The 22,571-nt window shown below is 41.1% G+C and overlaps 1 protein-coding gene across 2 annotated transcripts in view; it reads right to left on the bottom strand.

Annotated features, from left to right (window-relative positions):
• Positions 1 to 7,640: 7,640 nt before the first annotated feature.
• The window catches only part of LOC105465486 (discoidin, CUB and LCCL domain containing 1), a 68,220-nt gene continuing 53,289 nt past the window's right edge, over positions 7,641 to 22,571 (bottom strand). The window contains exons 7-15 of one of the 2 annotated variants that reach the window (XM_011713939.3): positions 20,186 to 20,226; positions 18,571 to 18,786; positions 18,025 to 18,149; positions 16,609 to 16,756; positions 16,394 to 16,501; positions 14,218 to 14,305; positions 12,864 to 12,913; positions 11,843 to 11,962; positions 7,641 to 9,514 (exon numbers count right to left, since the gene is read on the bottom strand). In XM_011713939.3, the coding sequence (XP_011712241.3) occupies positions 8,982 to 9,514; positions 11,843 to 11,962; positions 12,864 to 12,913; positions 14,218 to 14,305; positions 16,394 to 16,501; positions 16,609 to 16,756; positions 18,025 to 18,149; positions 18,571 to 18,786; positions 20,186 to 20,226 (1,429 nt within the window). In that variant the 3' untranslated portion in view covers positions 7,641 to 8,981. The remainder of the gene's footprint in view (positions 9,515 to 11,842; positions 11,963 to 12,863; positions 12,914 to 14,217; positions 14,306 to 16,393; positions 16,502 to 16,608; positions 16,757 to 18,024; positions 18,150 to 18,570; positions 18,787 to 20,185; positions 20,227 to 22,571) is intronic. The other variant, XM_071096354.1, reaches the window with a different exon arrangement.

Genomic DNA, 22,571 nt, shown 5'->3' with positions numbered 1-22,571 from the left:
TAAAAGAAAGAACTGAAATTGGAAAACATTTAATTTAAATTGGAAAAAATCCAGCAATATGTTTTTTAAAAGGAGCATACTAAAACATAAGGACATAAAAAATTTGAAAGTGGCCGGGCGCGGTGGCTCAAGCCTGTAATCCCAGCACTTTGGGAGGCCGAGACGGGCGGATCACGAGGTCAGGAGATCGAGACCATCCTGGCTAATGCGGTGAAACCCCGTCTCTACTAAAAAAAAAAAAATACAAAAAACTAGCCGGGCGAGGTGGCAGGCGCCTGTAGTCCCAGCTACTCGGGAGGCTGAGGCAGGAGAATGGCGTAAACCCGGGAGGCGGAGCTTGCAGTGAGCTGAGATCCGGCCACTGCACTCCAGCCTGGGCGACAGAGCGAGACTCCGTCTCAAAAAAAAAAAAAAAAAAGAAATTTGAAAGTGATAGAAGAAAGGATATACACTGGGCATATTTTCTCCAAAAGAACATGGATACAGTTACATTAATATTTTTTAAAAACAGACTTGAAGAAAAAAATCATTAGGGATAAAGGTTACTTAATTTCTTAAAGAATCAATTTACTACAATGTTAAATCTATCATCATAGTGGGAGATTGCAACAAAACTTTCAGGGAAATTAGGAAAGAAGGAAGATTTGAACAACAAGCTTGATTTAAAGTTTTAAGTTAAGAGGGCATTTGGTTGTAAAAGAAACACCCCTGGCGTCTAAGTAGGAGGATAAAAAGTGAGCAAAAGAACAGACATTTTTCAAAAGAAAACATAAAAATGGATGATAAACATGAAAAAAAAAGTTCAACATCACTAATCAGAGAAATGCAAATTAAAACCACAATGAGATACCATCTTACACCAATCAGAATGGCCATTATTAAAAAATCAAGAAACAGATTTTGGGGAGGCTACAGAGTAAAGGGAGCACTTACACTATTGGTGGGAATGTAAATTAGTACAACCTTTATGGAAAACAGTAGAGAGATTTCTCAAAGAACTAAAAATAGAACTACCATTTGATCCAGCAATCCCACTACTGGGCATATACCAAAAAAAGAAATCATTATATTGAAAAGATACTGGCACTCGTATGTTTATCACAGCACTATTCACAATAGCAAAGATATGTATGGAATCAACCTAAGTGTCCATCAATGGATGACTGGATAAAGAAAATGTGGTAAATGTATGCCATTGAATACTATTCAGCCATGAAAAAAAGAATGAAATTATGTCTTTTGCAGCAACGTGGATGGAACTGAAGACCATTATCCTAAGTGAACTAACTCAGAAACAAAGTTGAATACCACATGTTCTCACTTGTGGGGCTAAATAAAGGGTACACATGGACAGATCTAGAGTGGAATAACAGACATTGGAGACTACAGAAGATAGGAGGGTGGGAGAGGGGTGAGGGTTGAAAAATTACCTATTGGGTATAATGTTCACTATTCAGATGGTGGTTACACTAAAAGCCCAAACTCCAACACTACGCAATATATGCACGTAAGAAACCTGCACTTCTACCCCCTAAATCTATAAAAAAGGAAATATATTTTTAAAAAGGAAGGTAGGTAATGGACTATAACAAAGAAAATTAGATAAAATATAGGCCAACACTAAAACTTGGAGTCTATGCATTGGAAAGGTAGAATTTGCAATTTGGTAAATTGCCAGCAGGGGGTAGCAGATTCCAGGTGCATTATTAATTTTACTTTTATTAGCAGTGTAAGGCTTTTTGAAAATCAAATAAAATACTCCTATGAAGATCAATAAATTGAAGGCTAATTTTTCCAGGGCCACACAGCTAGTTAAGTGTCTGAGCCAAGACTCAAATTCCTCTCTTCATTCTACTTTAATAGGTCACAAAGAAGGAAAAGGGAAATATAGATAAAATTGTCAGCTTTCAGTCTTCCTGTTCCAACAATTATTTTTATTTTTTCCATGCTTGCCAACTGCAGTAGAATTTTTAAAAAATTTTCTTAAAGGGTGCAAGGTTTGATGGAGCCTAGGTTTGATACAGTTTTGATTTCTAAAAATGATGACTGTGCTGGGTTTGAATTTCACAAGAAACTGTTTGGCTGTAGTGGAGTAATGTAGAATGAGAGAACTCCTAGAGTTATATAGTAGATTTCTAGATTGTCAAGACTATAGCATTCCCCTGCCCCACCAAATACTTACGGAATAAGTTATTTCCTGCTTGTGTGCATACTGTCCCCATATTCTTTAGGAAGCAATACTGCAACAAGGATATTTGTGTCCTTTTGTGACATTTGAGGATGTGTCATACTCACTAGGTGCCCTCTACTGTCATGTTCACCATGGTTGAGGGCATTTTTAATCTCTGCCTAAGGCAGTAACAAACGGGTTTTTGGCTTCTGAAACAGTAGAAGTAACTACAAAAATTTAAAAAGGCGAACTGCTGATTAGTCATGAAAAAAGGGAGTAAATGCAAATATACAAAATAAGAAATAAGAGAGAAATACCCATAAAAGAGAAAACTAAAAGGATAATAATGGACTACTTTGTTCAATTCTATAGGAATAAATTTGAAAACTTTTCTAGGAAAATGTAATTTACCAAAACTGTTCCCAAGGAAGTTTTAAAATCTAAACAAACCAATTTCCATAGGAAAAATAGAAGAAATTGGCAAAGTGCTCTCCCCACAAATTACCAAAATATGTGATTTCACAGGGCATTGCTACTAAACTTTTAAACAACAGCTAACTCTAATGCTTAGCAAGAGAACCAAAAACGGGAAGAAAAATTCAGAATCGTTTCTGTCAAGCTAATAATATCTGATCGAGATTGCCACAAAGAAAGAAAACAAAAGCCCTGATTCACAATTTTTTTTTTTTTTTTTTTTTTTTTTTTGCAACTGAGTCTTGCTCTGTTGCCAGGCTGGAGTGCAGTGACTCGATCTCGGCTCACTGCAACCTCCGCCTCCCAGGTTCAAGCGATTCTCCTGCCTCAGCCTGCCGAGTAGCTGGGACTCCAGGCACAGGCCACCACGCCCAGCTAAGTTTTGTATTTTTAGTAGAGACAGGATTTCACCATGTTGGCCAGGATAGTCTCGATCACTTGACCTCGTGATCCGCCCTCCTGGCTTCCCAAAGTGCTGGAATTACAGGCGTGAGCCACCGCGCCTGACCCACAAAAGAATATTAATGTAAAAATCCTAAGTAAAATCCTATCCATGCAAATTTAATACAGTAATGGATTCATATACTATAACCAGATGTTTAACACTGGGACATCTAATTATGTGATTAATCATCTGACTGGCTCTAGGGAGGAGTCCTATGGAGGAAAATCATATTTTCCATAGATGCTGAAAAGGCTTTGGTCAAAATTAAGCATATTCCTTGTGAGGGGAAAAGAAAAGGAATAAATAGATGCTTTCTTAACATAATAAGATTTACCTCAACGTAATAAATCTGTCTCTGCCTAAAAGCCAGCATCATGCTAAGGTGGGAGCTACCAGAAGTATTTAATATGGTACTGGAGGTATTGCCAATGGAATTAAATGTACACATAAATATTGGAAAGGAGATAGCACTAGCACTATTTGCAAATGTAATCAAATTCCAGAAAAACCTAACAGAATCAACTAAAAGCTACTAGGAATAATAAGGACATTTAGTAAAGACTTTTTGCATACAAATTAGTCACAGAAATCAAACAGGAAGACTGCATATAATAGCTACCACCACATGGCACTTCTCATGGGCCACTGTTGTCAGGGTTTCATGTATATTAAGCCTTGTAATCTTAATCACAACCCTATAAGGTATATACCATTAGTATCTCCATTTAGAAATAAGGAAATGGAGTCATAGAAAGTAAGTCCTTCTTGGTCACAACTGGGCAGAATTTGAGCCCAGGCAGCCTAAGCCCCAGAATCCATGCTTTTTACCACTAGGCCATACTGGTTCTTGATACTTAAAAGAGGAGGTGAGGACAATTTACAATGGCGGCAACAACAAAAAACACCTAAGTATAAATTAAACGAAAAATATGCAGTACTTATGTGAGCACCCTTTAAAATCCCCTGAAAGGATGCAAAAGGGGCTTGAACAAATGGAAAGGGATACTATGTTTTGTGTACCTATATAACTGACTAAAAACCACATTAGAAAAAGAATGGATGGGAAATAAGGCATACGAAAATTCCAAGAGGAGATCACTCTTGGAAGAAAGACAACAGGTAATTAGAAGGGCTTAGGATATTAAGGGAGAATTCTTTATACTTGGGAGAGATTTGAGGAAGTTTAAAGGCTGAGGGGGAGACCTCCAATGAAAGGGAGAAGATAAAGGAAAAAGGGAGAATAGGAGCAAAGAGATAAGGGGAAGGCAGTGGGATTTAAGATCACAGGTGAAGGTTTAGAACACTTTTTCCACTGACACAGGAAGGAATGAGGAAAGGAATGAAGTGGATACAGGTTCTGTGGGAAGAGGAATCCACAGGAAGTTGTTCTGATTTTAATGACTTATTTTTAGGTGAAGGAAGTGGCAAGATCAGAGTAAGGGAGAGTGTGAAAAGTGGCACTGCTTTGGAATAATTGCTGAGGGGTAGGGAAAAAGGGATCAAAGATAAATAAAAGCATTGAGGAGTGATGGGCCCCCAGTAAATTGGAAGCTGAGCTTTTGTAACAGCCACAGTGTGAATAGTTTTGCAATGTTCCCCTGCTGCTGTGATGAAGATGGAGAGATGATATTCTCAGGGCGAATTATGTTGTTGGGGTCTCATGGTTTGGGGTTACTGGAAAGAAAATGGAGCGAAAATGCTGAGGCAGAACAGTTCAATGATGGATAGGGAAGGAAATGCAACCTAAAAAGATTAACAACTAGAGGAAAATGATGGGATCTGGGGGTTAGGTATCTAAATGAGATCAGTGACTAAGTAGGTGGAAAGGCGAAGAACTCGGGGTTTTGAGCTAAGAGAGAATTGCTGGAGATTAGGTTTACAGTGCTGGGGATCTTGCTGACGACAAGAATGTGGACATGTGTGGGAGTGGTTTAAATAGAGTGGAGGTTACTAGAGTGGAAGTTAAGAAACCACAAAAATGACCATGTTGGGCACTTCATTCTCTGGTATGATTACAAAGGAGGAATGAAGAAGAACTAGACTTAGGTGAATGTCCTCAATGAATAGAAAAAAGTGGCCTGGAAGATATTAGGTGTCACAGCAAAAAGAAAAAGGTGGTAGAGCTAGGTGAGAAAAAAGGGAGAGCTTTGAACGGCAGTGAAAGAGTGAGAAAGGATGTGGAAGTGGTCTATCGGGAGAAGGGTGTGTGCCACAGTTAAGTGCATTGGTTGGGAGGACTGGCAGTCTCCACTTGAAAAATAAAAAGGACTCTAAGGGAAATGGTGTTGGATGACTTCAGATTGGGCAGAGAGAAAAGGAGCTAATTTTATTGATCATCTAATGTATGCAAAACTCTATAACATAGTCTGCACAACAGCCCTTTCATCATAATTTCCACTCTGGGAATAAAGAAGTAGATTTAGAAAGCACCAGTAATGTGCTTGCAATCACATAGTTACAAAAATTGAATCTCCAGTTTGACCCAAGTTCTATATGGTTCTAAACCTGTGCTATTTTCTTTTAAAAAACAAAACAAAACAACAACAAAAAACATGGTCTTGCTCTGTTGCCCAGGCTGGAGTGCAGTGGCGTGATCTTGGCTTACTGCAACCTCCACCTTCTGGGCTAAAGTGATCCTCCCGCCTCCCCAGTAACTGGGACTGCAGGTTTGCACCACTACAACTGGTTGATTTAAATTTTTTTTTGTAGAGAGGAGGTCTCACTACATTGCCCAGGTTGGCCTCAAATTCCTGGGCTCATGCCATCAATCTGCCTCAGGCTCTTGTGCTGGGATGTGTGAGAGACCGTGCCTGGCCTGCTATTTTAATAAATATGCTTTCTTGTTTCTGTTGGGGAGGCATCATTCCAGCAAGATGGCAGACCAAATAAGAAAACCTGTCTACTATGAATTCTTAGGAATGTCAGATGAAATAAATCAGAATTCTTTACAAGGCCTAGCTAATCTCATAAGAAATAAAGGGAAATACTCAGGTATCAGAATCAAAGAGAATGAGAAGCTCCAATGAGCATCCAATAGGATTTCCAGGAGAAACTAAAGCAAATAATCAAAAAAGAGGGCTGATCATTTTCATAGTTGATAAATCCTAAGATTCAAGAGGCACAAGTCCCAAGCAATGTGAACAGAAACAAATTCATTGCTCAACACACATAGTAGTAAAATTGCAGAATACCAAAGACAAAATAAAAACCTTTAAAGCCTCTAGGGGAATTTATTCCAGAACAGGGAGAAGCTGGGGGCGAGATCAGTGGGAGACGGGGGATCTGTAGTGGGATGTGAACACAGCAGTGTTGGTGGGTGTGCAATGTGGCATGGGGTGACTGCATGGGCTGTGTTTTGGGCAGGAAATACTTGCAGGTTGGGGTGAGTGTTTGTATTCACCGTAGTTTCTCACTGGAGGGATTCAACTGCTCTCAGATCTGGGGGAGAGACCAGGCATCCTCTCTTTCAACTCAAGTAAGTACAGGGTAAACACTGCTCTCAGAACCTCAATAACTATTTGGTACGTGAATGAATGCAAGATAAGCATTTTAGGAATAGTGAGGCCAACCTGGTGGCCACACTTGGACTGCTGTGACTGGTCAGAGTGGGGAAAGGCCTCATAGCTATTCATGGTATATACAGTTGTGCCTATAAATGTGATTTCATGTTAAGAATCCAAAGCAGTATAAAATGAACACAAAACAATCTCTCACATCCTTTCTATTTTCTAAGCTGATTATATGAAAATTTAAATAACAATGATAAAACCCGGAGCAAAGTTTCCGGAGCCTGTATACGTGTAGTCCTGCTTGTCATAGCAAATGTGTTTCAACCACAGACGTAAGTGGCAGAATACAATCTTTACCTCCCAGTAGGATTTGATAACATAAAAGAAATCAATTAGAATTGTCTCATTCACGCCTTATCATGTGCTGATGTTGCAAAACACCAAAAAAGAAAGATGTAATATTTTTCTGCCTTTATCCTCTAGTTTAGGTTTAGCTGTGTAGGGTTTATCAGACCTTTCCACTCCCCCAACCTGTTCTACACAATGAGTCTACCCTGAGCAAGTGCTGATCCAAAACGAAGTCCTGTTCTCCCACTGGCCATGATTAGATCACTAATGTGGCAGAAGAACCGTGATAGACGAAGACAGCTGTATTGTAAAGAAGGGCTGTAGATCTAAGCCTATATTCATGGTCTAATATTCCAATATTAAAATTCTGTAAACAGCCCACTGAAGGCTTTACATTAGAAAAAAGGACCTACTATAGAATAAACACTTTGATAAATGTTTCAACTAATTTTTATCAGTAAGTTTTGGAGGAAGAAAGCACGACACCACCATTTTCAAACATGAGGAACTGAGTCTCATCATTATATAAGCAGCCAAAGACTTCTCAACTCTTCTGTGGTAGATTGGGGTCTGGCCTAATCTGGCACCAAGCCCTTGCTCTTTCCACTGTGGCACTTGCCTTTTTATGGAGGCTGAGCCTTGAGTGCCTCTAACACCCCAGCAAGCAGGGCTCACCAGTGAGAGTCAGGGGCAGTTTGGTTTGGCATAGTTTATTATAATTAGTGTGCACATAAAACCATGTAAACTCCACAAAGTAAACTATTTACCCTCCACACTAACCAGCAGTTAGTCTGCCACGACCTTCCAGCACCCCCATTATTTTAACATATATACATTTCACAGGATGTAATAACCATACAAATAGAGTTATAATACATTCTTTAGGGAAAAAATTTTTTGGTCCATATTTTCTATTAAAAAACACGCACACACATTTTCCTCTTTGGCAAAAGAGGTCAAATCCCCCATACTTAACTCACAAAACAAACCCAAATAAAAACTACTGAACATGAGGTACAGCTGAGGTCTGGGCTGTTCTGGGATTACAGACGCCTCCTTGAGGGGAAAATTATCTCTTATAAAGTCAGATCAGTTTCCAACAGTTTCATGTCAGTAGAAAAGCTCGATTTAGACTTGGTCAGAGTCACTTTTGTATGAACATGTTCCAAATAACTTTGTTTTTCAGAGGACAATGGAAGTCACGAAAATGTGCTACTTCTGAAGAAAGTCATGAAAAGTGTGGCATCTGACCTCAGCAATATTTTTAATCTGAGGTACGAAAACATCTGACACAGCCATTCACACTAATTCCTGTGCCACCTTCATGGTCACGGGAGCTGGGTCCACCTCTTCACATCCCCCTCTGAAGTGGAGACTAAGGAAACGGGCAGCTGCTGAGGTGCTCCTTCTTTGCTTGTTTTTAAATCTACAGTCATAATTGCTAAATAGCCACCCTGGTGTGCTTTTCATGCTTCAAGTAATTCATTTCTTCCAGGAGAAGAATGTTAAAAATGCTTTTAGTTCTAGTTATCAAAGGAGAGGAAATGACTCACAGTAACAACAAGATTAGGTTTCAGCAGACCTGCTGCTAACACAGTATCAGATAATATACTGAAAAACATGAACACACTATTTATATACGTTTTGCAACAGCTGCATTTTCCCACTTAACCTCTGTGCAGAACTAAAATCTGATAGAGCAAACTTAAGTTACTTTTATTCTTGTTAAATACAACTCTGTACAGATTACACCTTTAACACCAAAGCAGCTCAGTATCACAGTCAGAGGAATGAAAAAGCCATCAGAAAATTTTCATTTTTCTAGTCCAACAAAACCCAACAGACGCACCCTAACGGTCAGCACGCAACCAGCTGTACAATTTTGTAAACAGTATGACAGGTTGTCTCTCGGATCCTACCGAATCTCACACACACATACACACGCGCACACACTCTGGGCCAGCAGGCTCCCTTTTTCCAGTGCCTTGCGACAGCCCGACGCTCAGTACCACAGCAGGCTTCTTTCACATTGTGTTCACAAAAGGGCAGTCATGGCCGTCTGGTTGAGGGGTGTGAGGCAGTCTCTGGGGGCAGAATAGCTGTCACTCGTCCCGGGATGCGTTGGGGGCTTCTGAGAGTCAGGGTGACCGCTTTCGGTGGCGAAGGCGCTGGCGGCTTTGGGCCGGTCGTAGCCCCTGTCCGCAGGTTGCACGCTCTGTGGCCTTTGATAGTCTCCGTCGTGGGCGCCCACACCCGCTACGGGGGAGAAGCCGCCCGAGGAGAGGGAGTGTTTGTGGCCCGGCTGGGGCCCGGGGACGCGGTAGCCGCTCTGCGCGGAGAAGGTGTGGGCGCGCAGCAGGTGCCGCTCCACGATGGGCGTGGCGTACTCGGGCTCCGGGGGCGCCAGGGGCAGCGCGTACTCATGGCGGCCGGCGCGCTGCGGGCAGTCATAGTGGCCGCCGGCGTCTGTGCCCGCCCCCGACTCCTCGGTGTCCGTGTCCATGGGCCGGAAGGTGGAGCCCTTCCTCGTGACTGTCCCGGTGCCAATCATGAGAGGCTGCTGGTAATCTGAAACCACAGGACAGATGGCAGTTAGCAGGCACCGCACACGGGCCGGCCCTTCGGTGGCAGACGGGGATACTCTGCTTCAGGTTGTGGTGACTGACTCTCCCGCCGGGGGCCCTCAGGTGTCCCAGGCACTGCGGGAAAACCCTGATGTGAACGCCATAGAAGTCACCCACAGGCAGTACACAACCGCACCGCTTGCTCAGGGAGCCTCACAGGGTCTTCTCAGAGATGGGGGCGATGACCACGTCCTGGGGCATGGGGAGATACTTCAGGGAGGAAGTGGCTCTGAAACTGGCTCTGGAGATGCTCTGGAGGTGGAAGTCACACAGTGTGGAAATGGAGAAAAGAACAGCCCCAAGAATAGAGTTTGATATGGCCAGAGTATGAGGGACACAGAGTAGTTTGTTTAACAGGATATGAGGACCAAAGCAATAGGTCAGGGCCTAGTGGTGACAGTGAGGATGAAGCTAGGAGCTCACATTTATAGAGCTCCTACTCTGTGCCAGGCGCTATTCCAAGAGCAAAATGTTAATAATCTTCAAAAACATTCCCTGAGGTAGGGACTGTTACTCCATTTTACAAATGGGAAACCAAGGCAGGGAGAGACTAATTAACTTTTCCTAGGTCGCACAATGGGGTGATGGAGTAGGATTCGAACACACATTGTGTTAGCCACACGTTAGGGCATGGAAAAGCGTTGATTGTCTTGCTAGAAGTCTGGTTTAATTCTGTGGGAAACGACAGACTGGCACTTTCAGAGGTAACTGTGGAGGTTGACTGAAGAAGAAAAGATCGAAAAGTGAGAGGTAAAAAAGCAAAGAGAAATGCACATAGAGGTCACAAACTAGAAAGAGGAAACGTGACTCTTTGGGACAGGAATCAGGAATTTGTTACCAATGAGAGGTGGGGCGTGAGGAAAGAGGGGAGGCAAGGACCCTTTCCAGAGCGTAAGCCTGGATGAGGCTGGGATGTGCAGTCGAGAGGCCATTAGACAAGGAATGCACAGAGCATGTGTGCTGAGGGTTAGGAACAATGGATTTGATTGTGGGTGCTGAGGAACGGGTGACATCTGCAGGTGGAGGCATCCAGCAGGCTGCTGAGAATGATGGACTGGGGACTGAGAGGGAAGTCTGGGTGTGAGAAGCAGCATGGACAGACATACATGGAAGGGCACTGCTGGAAGTTGGGGAGGGTGTGGGACTGTTTAGGGGAGAGACTGTGGTGAGTGGGGGTTAGACAGAACCCGTGTCATTCCACATTTAAGGAGCCTGAGAAGGACCATTCAGCGAGGAAGGAGGAGAGGCTGAATTAGAACCTGAAGGAGAATGAAAGGAGTAAGAGTACAGAAAATAGGTTCTCACTTCATGTCACTTCCAAGGAACAAGAGGATAGATTTTGGTTGCAGAGGATGCTCTCCTTGCCCACAAAGTGGCTCAACCAACACGCTGACAACTCCCAGTCATTGATGTGCACATGCATCACCTGGGAGCTTCCGGTTCTATGGCCTCCCGTTCTAACAAGCCCCCAAGTGATGCCTGTACTGCAAGTCCTCAGGCTGCATGTGAGGAGGGAGAAGCGAGAGAGCACAGTGCTACTCAGAGCATGCCCCACAGAGTCCTATGTATCTGAGAACTGTTTTTAGCAGTGCCACAGAGACAGATGCAGAAATTGAGATTAAGTGTCAGGAAACTACTCTTAAGTTACTCTTTGTCACTCTTTTTAATTTTATGTCTGTTTAATCTAATAAAAAATTACAGTTTTGTATTTTGTATGTCTTTAAAATTTCCTTTTTACTAGTATTTTATATTGCATTTTACAGTGTATGCATTCATGATGGAGTAGAAATTTTTAAAAAAGACACAAAAAGCATTTCCCCGTAGATAGTTTGGGAAGCTTGACTCTTGATGATGGCTTGTCAGGGACACTGAGGCCCTTCTCATACTGAGAGGGTTCCTTTATTTCCTATCTCACCTTCCTCAGGGCAGGAACTGTATTTCATTCCTCCTTCTAGTCCCTCTTTACCAGTGCCTTAATCAAAGCTTTGGTAACGAAAATAGATTCAGGGCTTCCAGATACCAGTAGTACATCAGGGCTATCACTTTGGATGTCACTATATCCCCTGCAGGTGAAGAGACTGGCTGAATAGGGCTTTTAAGTAATATCTCAGAGTCAGTTTGTAATTCTGTACAGAACGCAGAAAAGATACATTTCAGATTTATTGGACCCTATCTAAATAGAAAAGGATTTTGCTTTATTTCTCTCCTATCTCCCTCCCCCACAAGCGGCACCTCCAATCTAACAGCACTGTTCTGGAAATACGACACTTACCTGCCATATCACTTGTGATGAGATCTAACTTTTGTGTCATTTCCTTCTCATTATCATAGCTGATGGTAAACTCAGCTGACTGATGTCTGGCAAAGGGATATTTAATCTGCTTCCAACAGTCTGGAATAAAGGTAACACGAAACAAATGAATATGTCAGAAATGTAATGCGCATCCTCCAGAACATGTTCCTTGATGAGTCAGAGGTCAGGCTGCCTCCTGACAGCTGACAGTGATAAATGTCCTCCTCAGGTGTGTGTGCTAAGAACAGCATGTCAAGGTCGTTAACCACAACAGCAAACACTATTCTAATCATGCTTTCCGCTGTGCCTTTAAAAGGTATTTTGCCCTCTTCAGATCCCAGATTCTCCCTTCGTGAGATCATCTGACTGTGGTCTCCCACAATCTGCACTGGCATGGCATCTGTGACACAGAGGAGACACTGCAGCTGGTGTTCAGACCCTGGGGAGGTGGAGTCTCAAATGGTCCCCGAGCTTTCTCAGGGGTCCTGCCCCCACTGCCTTCTCTCTCTGGACCATGGCTAACTCATTGCTTGGGTGCCTGTGTCTGAGAAAGTGAGAAAAAGACCAGGGAGGGCTGGTGTGCAGGATTATCTGAAACCTGCACACCAGCCCTGCCTGGTCTTTTTCTCACTTTCTCAGGGTGGAAAGTACAGCACAGGCCTGCAGATGCTAACAACACGGGCCTACTTCAGTTCACTGATAAGGCTTTTGCCATACCTCCTTGGTGGCAGACAGTGTCGTGGCCTAAACTCTAGTGGCCAAGAAAAAAGGATGTTGACAAGTGATGGGGATGACATTGAACAAAACTAAAGTGGCCATTAAAATAAAGAAACAGGACACAATAAATTCCTTCCTTCTAGATATGCTACTTTAAAGGCTACAGGGCTTATGTCTTTTAACCAAATAAATGCAGGCCACTGGCCTCCTTATGCTTTCAATCAGCAGATCCTGTCCCTTCCTCAAAGACAGATAAAATTTTTAGATAGAGTTTTCAACCAACCTGTTTTCTGAGCCTCTGCTGATCCATATGGACTTCCTTTCTTCTTCTTCCTATCAAAACAGAAAGTCCTACTGAATATTTATAAGCCACTGTATCTGCCTCTTTCTCCCTATGTAACATGAGGATCATAATAGTACTTACCTCACAGGGTTGATGTGAGAATTAAATGAGATGGCAGCTGCCATGTGCTTTAGAAAATCATACAAATATGTAGAATTATCTATAAATTTATCTCATTTATAAGAAAGGTCACAAGATTTCACAAGGATATATACTAATCTTATTTTGCATATTAGAAATCGATGCCTTTAGTTTATGACTAGCTCATGCAGTGATCCTGAAGCAATTCCTCATGACCACATGGTCTCACTTCATCTCTACTATACTCCAGTCCAAAACTGTGGGTGTCTTTAAAAGCATTTCATACAAGCACATTACACTAAGGCATGCTTTAGCTTATGAGTATCTACCTGAACCAGAGACTTTTGTACCTTCTCTCATGACGGCAGAAACTATTCTTCATTCTATTTGTACTAATATACACATTATAGATTCTGAAGTTGCTTAAAATATAAAAAGAGAAAACTTCAGAATACTTTCCATTTCTTTTTAGATCCAACAGCTAACATTTGTGAAAATAAACATGTATTTTAGGGTTCTGGAAGAGATTCAGAACTCATCTGGGTAAACTGTATTTCATACATAAGGAAACTGAGGCTTGGGGAGGCTGAGTTATTGGGCAGCTTGGTGATACCCCAAGCAGCCTATTTAATATTCCTTTTACTCTTCGGGGAGGAAAAGCACAGATACTTCTAAAGCAATATGTCAGTTTCAGGATACTTCAACAATACTCAAAGGTTAGGTCTTTACCAAAGGTCTCTAAATGACAAGAACTGCTTATAAAGTAATACATGGTGGGATGCGGTGGTTCATGCCTCAAATCCCAGTGCTTTGGGAGGCCGAGGTGGGAGGATCAAATGAGGCCAGAAGTTTGAGACCAGCCTGGGTGACAAAGCAAGATCCCATCTCTAGAAAACATAAAAAATTAGCTGGGCATGGTGGTAATCCTAGCTACTCAGGAGGTTGAGGCAGGGGGATTGCTTGAGCCCAGGAGTTTGAGTGATCTCACCACTGCACTCCAGCCTGGAAGACAGGAGACCCTGTCTATAAAAAAAGATTAATAAAGTAATACTTGATCATTTCTTTTATCTAACTTGTTTTTAAAATACAAGTTAACATTTTATTTTGAAACAAGTCGTGCTGCTTTTGTAAGTATGCATTTCTGAAGAATAAACATTTTGGTTTTTTGTTTGCATAATTAGAGAAGAAATTTAAACATGTAAAGTCACCATACTTTCGAAAGGCTGCAAAGATCCCCATTCCAGCAAACACCAGGACAACAAGGAGCACCAGTGGAATAGCCACCGTTGTAATGTTTATTCCTAAAGAAGAGGGAAAGCCATCACGTTACAACATAAATGACCGACAACCACATTTCATGATCTAAAACTGAACATGGAATTGAAAGTCTTTAAGTATTTAATGCAGGTGGAAAATGAATACATGCTAGGCATTTACTGATATTGGAAAGCAAAAACAAAGGATTCAAAATCTTGGCTAAAGTTTGGGAAAATAAAATTTCTCCCCCAGCCCCCCAGAGACAGTTTCCAATGTTCCTCAGGGACTAACAGGTACACTGGGCTTGTTGCTTGGCCCATATTAAACTCCAAAAATCTGAAATGAGGGGGGAGTTTAACCAACCCACCCCCCCACCCCTCAGGTGAGAACTATTTAAGACAGGTAAATGATTTCAGCACAGTGTGGAGCTCCTACTTTGGCTCAAGCAACCCATTTCCCCAGATGGCAGGCGGGTTTGGACCTGTACCATAACAGTAGCCTGGAAAACTGGGATCCTCGTAACACAGCTCTGGGGCTGCGGACTGACAGGAAGTGCAGCCTGATGACCTCAAACAGCATTTCCACTATGTTGCATGAAACACCACGTCATGTTTTCCTACAGCTCTTTCTACTCTAAAAAAAGGACACTTTGACAGCCACCAAGGCAGTCCCCAAGTTTGTAGAAAATACACAAAGTAAAGGAAAAATATTTGCTCTTCATCTTTCTCTTCTGTGATCTCTGGGAAGAGGATAAAGGGATGCTTAGGAATGGAAAAATGCAATTCATGAAGAAGGGGAAAAGGGACTTAGATGAAAACAAAATTTGTGTATAAGTAACAGCAGTGTTATTATTTTTTTTTTATTTTTTAATTTTTTTAGAGATGGCGTCTCACTCTGTCACCCAGGCTGGAGTGCAGTGGTGTGATCTCGGCTTGGGCAACCTCTGCCTTCTGGGTTCAAGCAATTCTCCTGCCTCAGCCTCCTGAGCAGCGGGGACTACAGGCGCATGCTGCCAAGCCCAGCTAATTTTTTGTATTTTATCAGAGACGGGGTTTCACTGTGTTGCCCAGGCTGGTCTCGAACTCCTGAGCTCAGGCAATCCGCCTGCCTCGGCCTCCCAAAGTGCGAGGATTACAGGCGTGAGCCACTGCGCCCAGCAGTGGTGTTATTTTTAAGAGTGAAAATTTGGGGAAAATCAAACAACTTCAGCATCCAACAGCAGGGAAATGGTCAAGTCAATAACGGTTTACCCATGTGAAAAATACTATAAAGACATTAATAACTGGGGTTTTCAACCTTCCAATAACATTGGAAAATGCTCATGACACAATGTTAAATGAAAAATATATGCTGCAGAACAGAATAATATGCTACCATTTTTGTCTTAAAGTTAGAAATATAAATATAGTTGACTGGAAACAGTGAGATTTGGTGATTATCTATGGATACTGATTTATGACTAAGTTTTGTTTTCTTATTTGTGTTTTTCTAATCTTTCCAAATCTCGTAAAATTGATATGCAAATTATTTTATATTCTGAAAAAATGTACTTTTAATGTTCATTATTTGAACAGATTATACACTTACATGTTCAAAATGCAAAAAGTATACAAAAGTATGGAATGGAATGTGTCCCTCCTACCTCTCTTCCTCCTTCACAGAAAGCTGCATTATGTTTCTTGACATTTTTCCAGAGACAATGGAATGAATATTTATTCTTTATTTCTCCTTTTTGCAGAAAGGGTGGCGTGCTACTTAAGATAGTTCTGTATTTTGCTTATTTTTTTTTAAGTTGCCTCTACATCTCAGTGAGCTTTTTATATTACCAATACATTCTTTCTTTTGTGGCTGCAGAGTGTTCCATTGCATGAATGTGCTAACATTTTATTTTTCCACAAAATACGTACCTAGTGTTTGAAGGGCACATAAGTTCATTCCTAATCTTTTTCTATTCATAATACTGCAACGAAAAGCTGTAAACATACATCATTTTACAGTATGTGCCAATACCACTGGATCATCCACCTCCAGCATTTATATGACAGAGAAAAATAAATTTTGTTGAAGTTACTGATATTGGGTGGGGTACTAGTTATGCTCCTTATGAAACCACAAAACAATCACTGCTTTACCTGGGGATGTTTCTTCTGAGGGGACGGGCCTTGTGATTGTCTCATCTTCTTTCTTACTTGAAACACTGCTGCTTTGACTTGTCTTGCGCCACACCAATGAATCATTACCTGAGAGAGGAGGGATGTTGGGAAAACCACATTAGTAACAATGATAGGCAAAAAAAAAAAAAATATGACCAAACTCGAGTAACTCACTGGCTTGCCCTGAGCCCTACCTTGTGTTATCTGGCAACCAATGAGCTCCACCTTCAAGGCTATCCTCTGGTGCCATGTCTGGGGGACAACACGCACATATCTGGCCACGATAGGAGGGATGAAATTGTTCTGCACTGGGTCCCGAAAGTTAGAGTTACCCTGAAACACCTATAGAAGGAAGTTATTTTTACCTTAAGATTCTATTAGTTAGTTTTTAAATGTTTATCATCCCACTTATACCTGGTTATATGAAACCAAGGCAAGGATTCTATGTCTGTTGCATTTTTCTAGACACTGTCGATATTGAAGATACAAGGCTTTGTAAACAAGGGCCAATTTATCTAACTAAGATCATGCTGCTCATCTGTTTACTGATTTAAATTTCATTTTGGATAAAGAAGCTAAAATTGCCTTGTTGTATTATTTGACCTTAATATTTCTACATTTAGCTGGTGCTACAGACAAACAAACTCAAGAGTGCAAGGCTTCAGCTCTCTCACTTTTGCTGTTTCCTTCCAAATTCTCATTGCCACTAACAGGATCCCAAGACAAATGTCCAACTCAAATATCCACCATGCTTATACTGAAGCAGCCATTTCACATTGCCAATTATCATTTCCCAAGAAAATCACAAGTATTTCATTCCTGAAGTGGAAAAGAATTAAATCACAAAGATCTCTCAAGGTTTTTATTGACACATTTCTTATTCTTGGATGCCAAGAAAGCACCATCTTTTTTTTTTTTTTGAGATGGAATCTCGCTCTTGTCTCCCAGGCTGGAGTGCAATGGTGCAATATCGGCTCACTGCAACCTCCGCCTCCCGGGTTCAAATGATTCTCCTACCTCAGCCTCCCAAGTAGCTGGGATTACAGGCGCCAGCCACCACGTCTGGCTAATTTTTGTATTCTTAGTAGAGACAGGGTTTCACCACCTTGGCCAGGCTGGTCTCGAATTCCTGACCTCAGGTGATCCCCTTGCCTTGACCTCCCAAAGTGCTGAGATTATAAGTGTGAGCCAGTGCGACCAGCCCATCATCATTTTAAAAATTTTATTTTATTTTAGAGACAGGATCTTACTCTGTTGCCCAGGCTGTAGTGCAATAGCACAATCATTATTCACTGTAATCTTGAACTCCTGGGCTCAAGTGTTCTTCCTGCCTCAACCTTCCAAGTATCTAGGACTACAAGTGTGCACCACCACATTTGAGTAATTAAAAAAATTTTTTTTGTAGTGGTGGGATCTTGCTATGTTGCCCAGGATGGTCTCAAATGATCCTCCTGCCTTGGTCTCCCAAAGCTTGGGGATTACAGGCATGAACCACCACGCCTGGTCTCACTGTCTTTTATTAATGAGATATTTAATGTAAACACACTGATGAAAATATATAGAGGCCTGTTCTCCTACTCAGTTCTCTTGCCTCCAGGGTTACTTCTTACCTTTTCTTCATTATTCACAATTCCTTTATAGGTCTTCCACTTAGAATTATTGTTTTTGAAGTTCATCACAAAACTCTTAACATAAAAGTTGAAATTCGACTGTGTAGATCCTGTGGTCCTAATTCCTTGTAAGAAAATAATATTTACAGGCTATTTTTAAAAATTTGTTAAATATAACATGTATTATAATTTCAAGTTTCATTTTTTTCTCCCTCATTTGAAACCTCAAATCATCTCACAGGCCAACTTATATTAGTTGCATTTAAAAATCTGTTCACAGATTAATGTTTTCACACTGACAATATACCATATAAAGGTTTCACCATTGAAAAAAAATATCTCTCTAATCCATATATCCATATTTACAACTTGCATACAGACTCTTTTCACAGAAAGAATGTAAAGATTTGTTACATTTTCAAATATTTCAAGAACTTGGAGGTAGGCAGAGAGGCACCTATGTACACGATAAGCGTATTTTCAACTGCAAGTCATTTACAGTCAGGAAACTACCCCTGCACTTTGCACTTGTGTTACTTTCTGCACCTGTTATTTTCTTTTTCTCCCCCAAATCGATCTCCAGCCACTCTCGTGGTTTGTGGTTGCTGCTACTGTCGCCCGAAGCCCATGATGGGCCCTGGTCCTGAAGTCGGGCTTGGCCAGGAGACCAGTGAACTTGGTCTCCACTCTCATTGACCGACTGCCATGAGGAAGAAGCTCTGATTTGCCCATCAGGATCCAAACTCAAGGATCTGCTGCAACCTGGAAAAAAGAGTACAGTAAGATATTTGAGATACAGACATAAAATAACAGCAAAAAAAAAGTAGTACCCCATCTCACCTAGAAATATTCAACTGGTTGACTTTTAATCTGACATGGAATCAAGTGTTTAATTACCAGCTTTTAAATGTTCCAGACTTGCATTTCACTCATTTGTACTACCATGCCTTGAAGCTGTTACTGCTTTTCTTTTTAATAGACCTCCGAGTCACATCCTTTGTAAGTGACACCTCTTCCTCCCCACTGTAGACTTTATTTTCTAACCTTCTAAATTCATCCTGATTTCAACAAAGTGCAATCTGTATTAAAGGTTTAAAATGCTGTGTTCCTTCTCACTTTAAAATATTTAGAATCAGAGGGGAACCCCATTTTTTCTACGTACTTGAAAAGCAGATGTGTCTAAGTCCTCTGAAGATCAGTAAGCTGTACCCAATATTCATCCAAAGGACCTTAACTATACCATGCCCAATATGCCAATGTGAAGTCAGCAAATAAAGGCAAAGAAGAAATATTCGTAGTGTCTTCCTTGAAATGGTTTATGCTGAGAGAGAATATCTATGTAGAATACATTCCATGATGGAGAAGCTAAAAAGCCTTTATTCTGTATACTCATTTTCAGTAACTTTATTCAAAATAGTAACAAACCAAATTGCAATATTTGAAAGCTTTTTCTCTTAAAATCTAAGATAAAGGGATTTATCTTAAAATAAATACTTCACTTTTTACTATTTTTGGCAAAAGTTTGAGAGAGAGTTTAGATTACAAAGAAACATATTTTCTGCTTAATATTAATTAGGCTTATTGTCCTGTGGATGGTTAAGTCAAGAAGATTTGGTGTGGGTGGCTGAAGGAAGAGGATTGCTTAAGCCCAGGAGTTTGAGACCAGCCTGGGCAACATAATGAGACTCTGCTTCAAAAAAAAAAAAAAAAAAAAAAAAAAAAAAAAAAAGGTGCTATGTAACCTGAGAAAAAAGAAAAAAAAAACACCTTTTAAACTATATAATCTGAAGGGTATGGAGGAATAAACTACTACTGAAGACTTTTAAAATATCAAATTCTTTTTTTTTTTTTTTTGAGACGGAGTCTCGCTCTGTCACCCAGGCTGGAGTGCAGTGGCTCAATCTCGGCTCACTGCAAGCTCCGTCTCCTGGGTTCATGCCATTCTCCTGCCTCAGCCTCCTGAGTAGCTGGGACTACAGATGCCCGCCACCACGCCCACTAATTTTTTGAATTTTTAGCAGAGATGGGGTTTCACCGTGTTAGCCAGGATGGTCTCGATCTCCTGATCTCGTGATCAGCCTGCCTCGGCCTCCCAAAGTGCTAGGATTACAGGTGTGAGCCACCGAAAATATCAAATTCTTAAGGAAAACATGATCCTTACCATTGGAGGTAAACAGAAATCGCTTGTCTGACAGGGAACCACTGAAACAATAAAGACAAACATGAGAAGGTGAGTTGCTTACCTAGATCTTATTGACTAATATAGCTACATCCCAGAGCTTTCCCACCTATGCTTCCTCACATGATCCTCACAACATCCCTGCAAACCTACTGGTATTATCTTCATCATCAGTATTTTATAGAACAGGAAACTTAGACCCACAGAAGGTAAACAACTTTCCTAAATTCATACAGGTGACAAGGGGCTAGGATTCTGAGATGCTGCTTTTGAATCAGAATCCTGTGCTATTTCCACCATGCTGAATTTATTGGAAAGGAATGTGTAGATATACAGTCTCAGGAATAACCTTACATCTCAATTAATTAATGCAAGATGATGAAGACAGAAAGGATTACTGCCCTGAAATCTCCCTTTGTTCCAGCAGTCACCTTAGAGTGTCCCACTCATTTCCATTTGCCTTCCCCACAGATCTCTTGACTCTCATTGAGGATCTTGTTTCAGCAGTGTTACTCTGGGACAGTCTCTGCCCTGTCTCTCTCTCTCCACAGCCACACTCCTACCTACTGTAGCAACCAGCACCAAGCCTTGAACCAGCTCCTGCTCCTGGATGACAAGGAACAGCTGGAGAAAACACACAGCATGTCAGTGAGCTGGCCTCACTGCCACTTCTGTCACTATCACACGAGAGATGATCGCATCAGCCTCATTCTGTAGTTGTCTCCTTCAGTGCAGAAGAGATTCCTAAGGCCACAGGAATGTCCTTATCTACCTTTAAGACCAGATCAACCTTTAAAATAATCCCTCACAAAGTCAGTGGTATGAAAAATACATAGAACGAACGGAAAATGTGGAGGCCTCAACATTAGCTTTATGCGCACAGTATTAGATACTAGAGGTAAACACCAAAAGGTAGATGCCCCGGTTGTGTCCAACTTTTTACAACTATTTTACAATCTCAGAGTGCTGCTTATTATTTTAAATGTTTAATTCTGAATTAGAGATGGGAATAATGGACACAGAGAGTACTAAAACATGAAATCCACAAAGAATCCAAAAGTACTCTGGCCAAGAGTATAAGTACCTTCCCATCAAAAGCTCTTTTTAGAAGTAATGGGTAGTGAAACTCTCTAGAATAGATTTTCTCTTTCACATTGTCAATGCTTGGCAGACTCCATAAACCCTGGTATTCTACATATAGGTTCTTCTATAATCTCTGCACTGAATATAATGCAGGCACCAATCATTACTTACATGAGAAAACTCAGACCCACACGGGTCCTGGGACTCGCCTAAGTTCACGGTTAGCAAAAAGCTTGGATGAGAACTCAACTCTCCTGACACGTAGAGAAAGGCGCTAATCATATTAAAATTGTATTAAGATTTATGTAGAACCTCTTTTTTGTCTCTTTTTCCATTTTCTCTAATGTTCCTGCACTGTTAAATTTGAAATGTGGCTCAAATAAGCCTAAATAATGCTGCGACAACCCTAAGAAACTAAGCTCACTCCCATTGCCATGAAATATTAGTTTTGTTGTTGACCAAAAAGTATGAAAAGGATAACTCTGGAGTTAATCCTGAGAAGAAACCAGGAGAAGCTCTGCTTCTAACAGCTCTCTGCCTGGCTTTCCTTCATTATCAACTGGAAAATGCTCCATTTAATTCCACTGAATGAATTAAATACAGACCACTTAAAGAACTCTATAGGTTAATAGGCCTATTCTTTTTAAAATAAAAACACCCTAGGGAGGTTAGGGTTCTGAAGCATTCACACATTAGAGTGAATGAATTCAATCAGATTACAGGAGTAAGGAGCCTTCCCAGAGGGCTACAGAAGCAATCAAGAATCATCTGATGGAAAGAGAAAGAAGGTTTTTGCTTCTGATGGTTAGCACCATCGTCCTCTGTATGAGGTCAGTCCCTCTTCCTGATACCATTCTGGTCTCTTCAAATCAAGGAAATGACCTGACCGGAGATGAATCCCAGAAGAGCCCTGGATATTTACTTTAGGGACTCCTTCCTCAGCTGCAATACTTCCTTCTCTGGTTTTTCCTGAATGCCAAACAATCATGTGTGGGAACATAAGTTCAATGACCGCATGTACAGTGTTTCCCCAAGAGCAAAACACCACAGATAAAAACAACTGCTCCCTGAAGATTTCAACTCTAAATGAGTGGAGGAGGCTGTGTGAACATACAGTTAACTATTTGCTCAGTGCAAAAAGTCAGTGCAAAATCACAGATCTGGAAATAAGAAGAGAGCTTGATATGATGCTGAACTTTCTATACTCCTCCCAAAATAAAAATCAGACAATTAGTACAAATAACTATAAGGAATATGAAGCAAAACCTTTTCTAATTCATTAATG

Source organism: Macaca nemestrina, chromosome 5, assembly GCF_043159975.1.
Source record: "Macaca nemestrina isolate mMacNem1 chromosome 5, mMacNem.hap1, whole genome shotgun sequence".
Classification (NCBI taxonomy): Eukaryota; Metazoa; Chordata; class Mammalia; order Primates; family Cercopithecidae; genus Macaca; species Macaca nemestrina.
The sequence above is the reverse complement of the archived record's forward strand: the minus strand, read 5'-3'. Positions and strand labels throughout refer to the sequence as shown.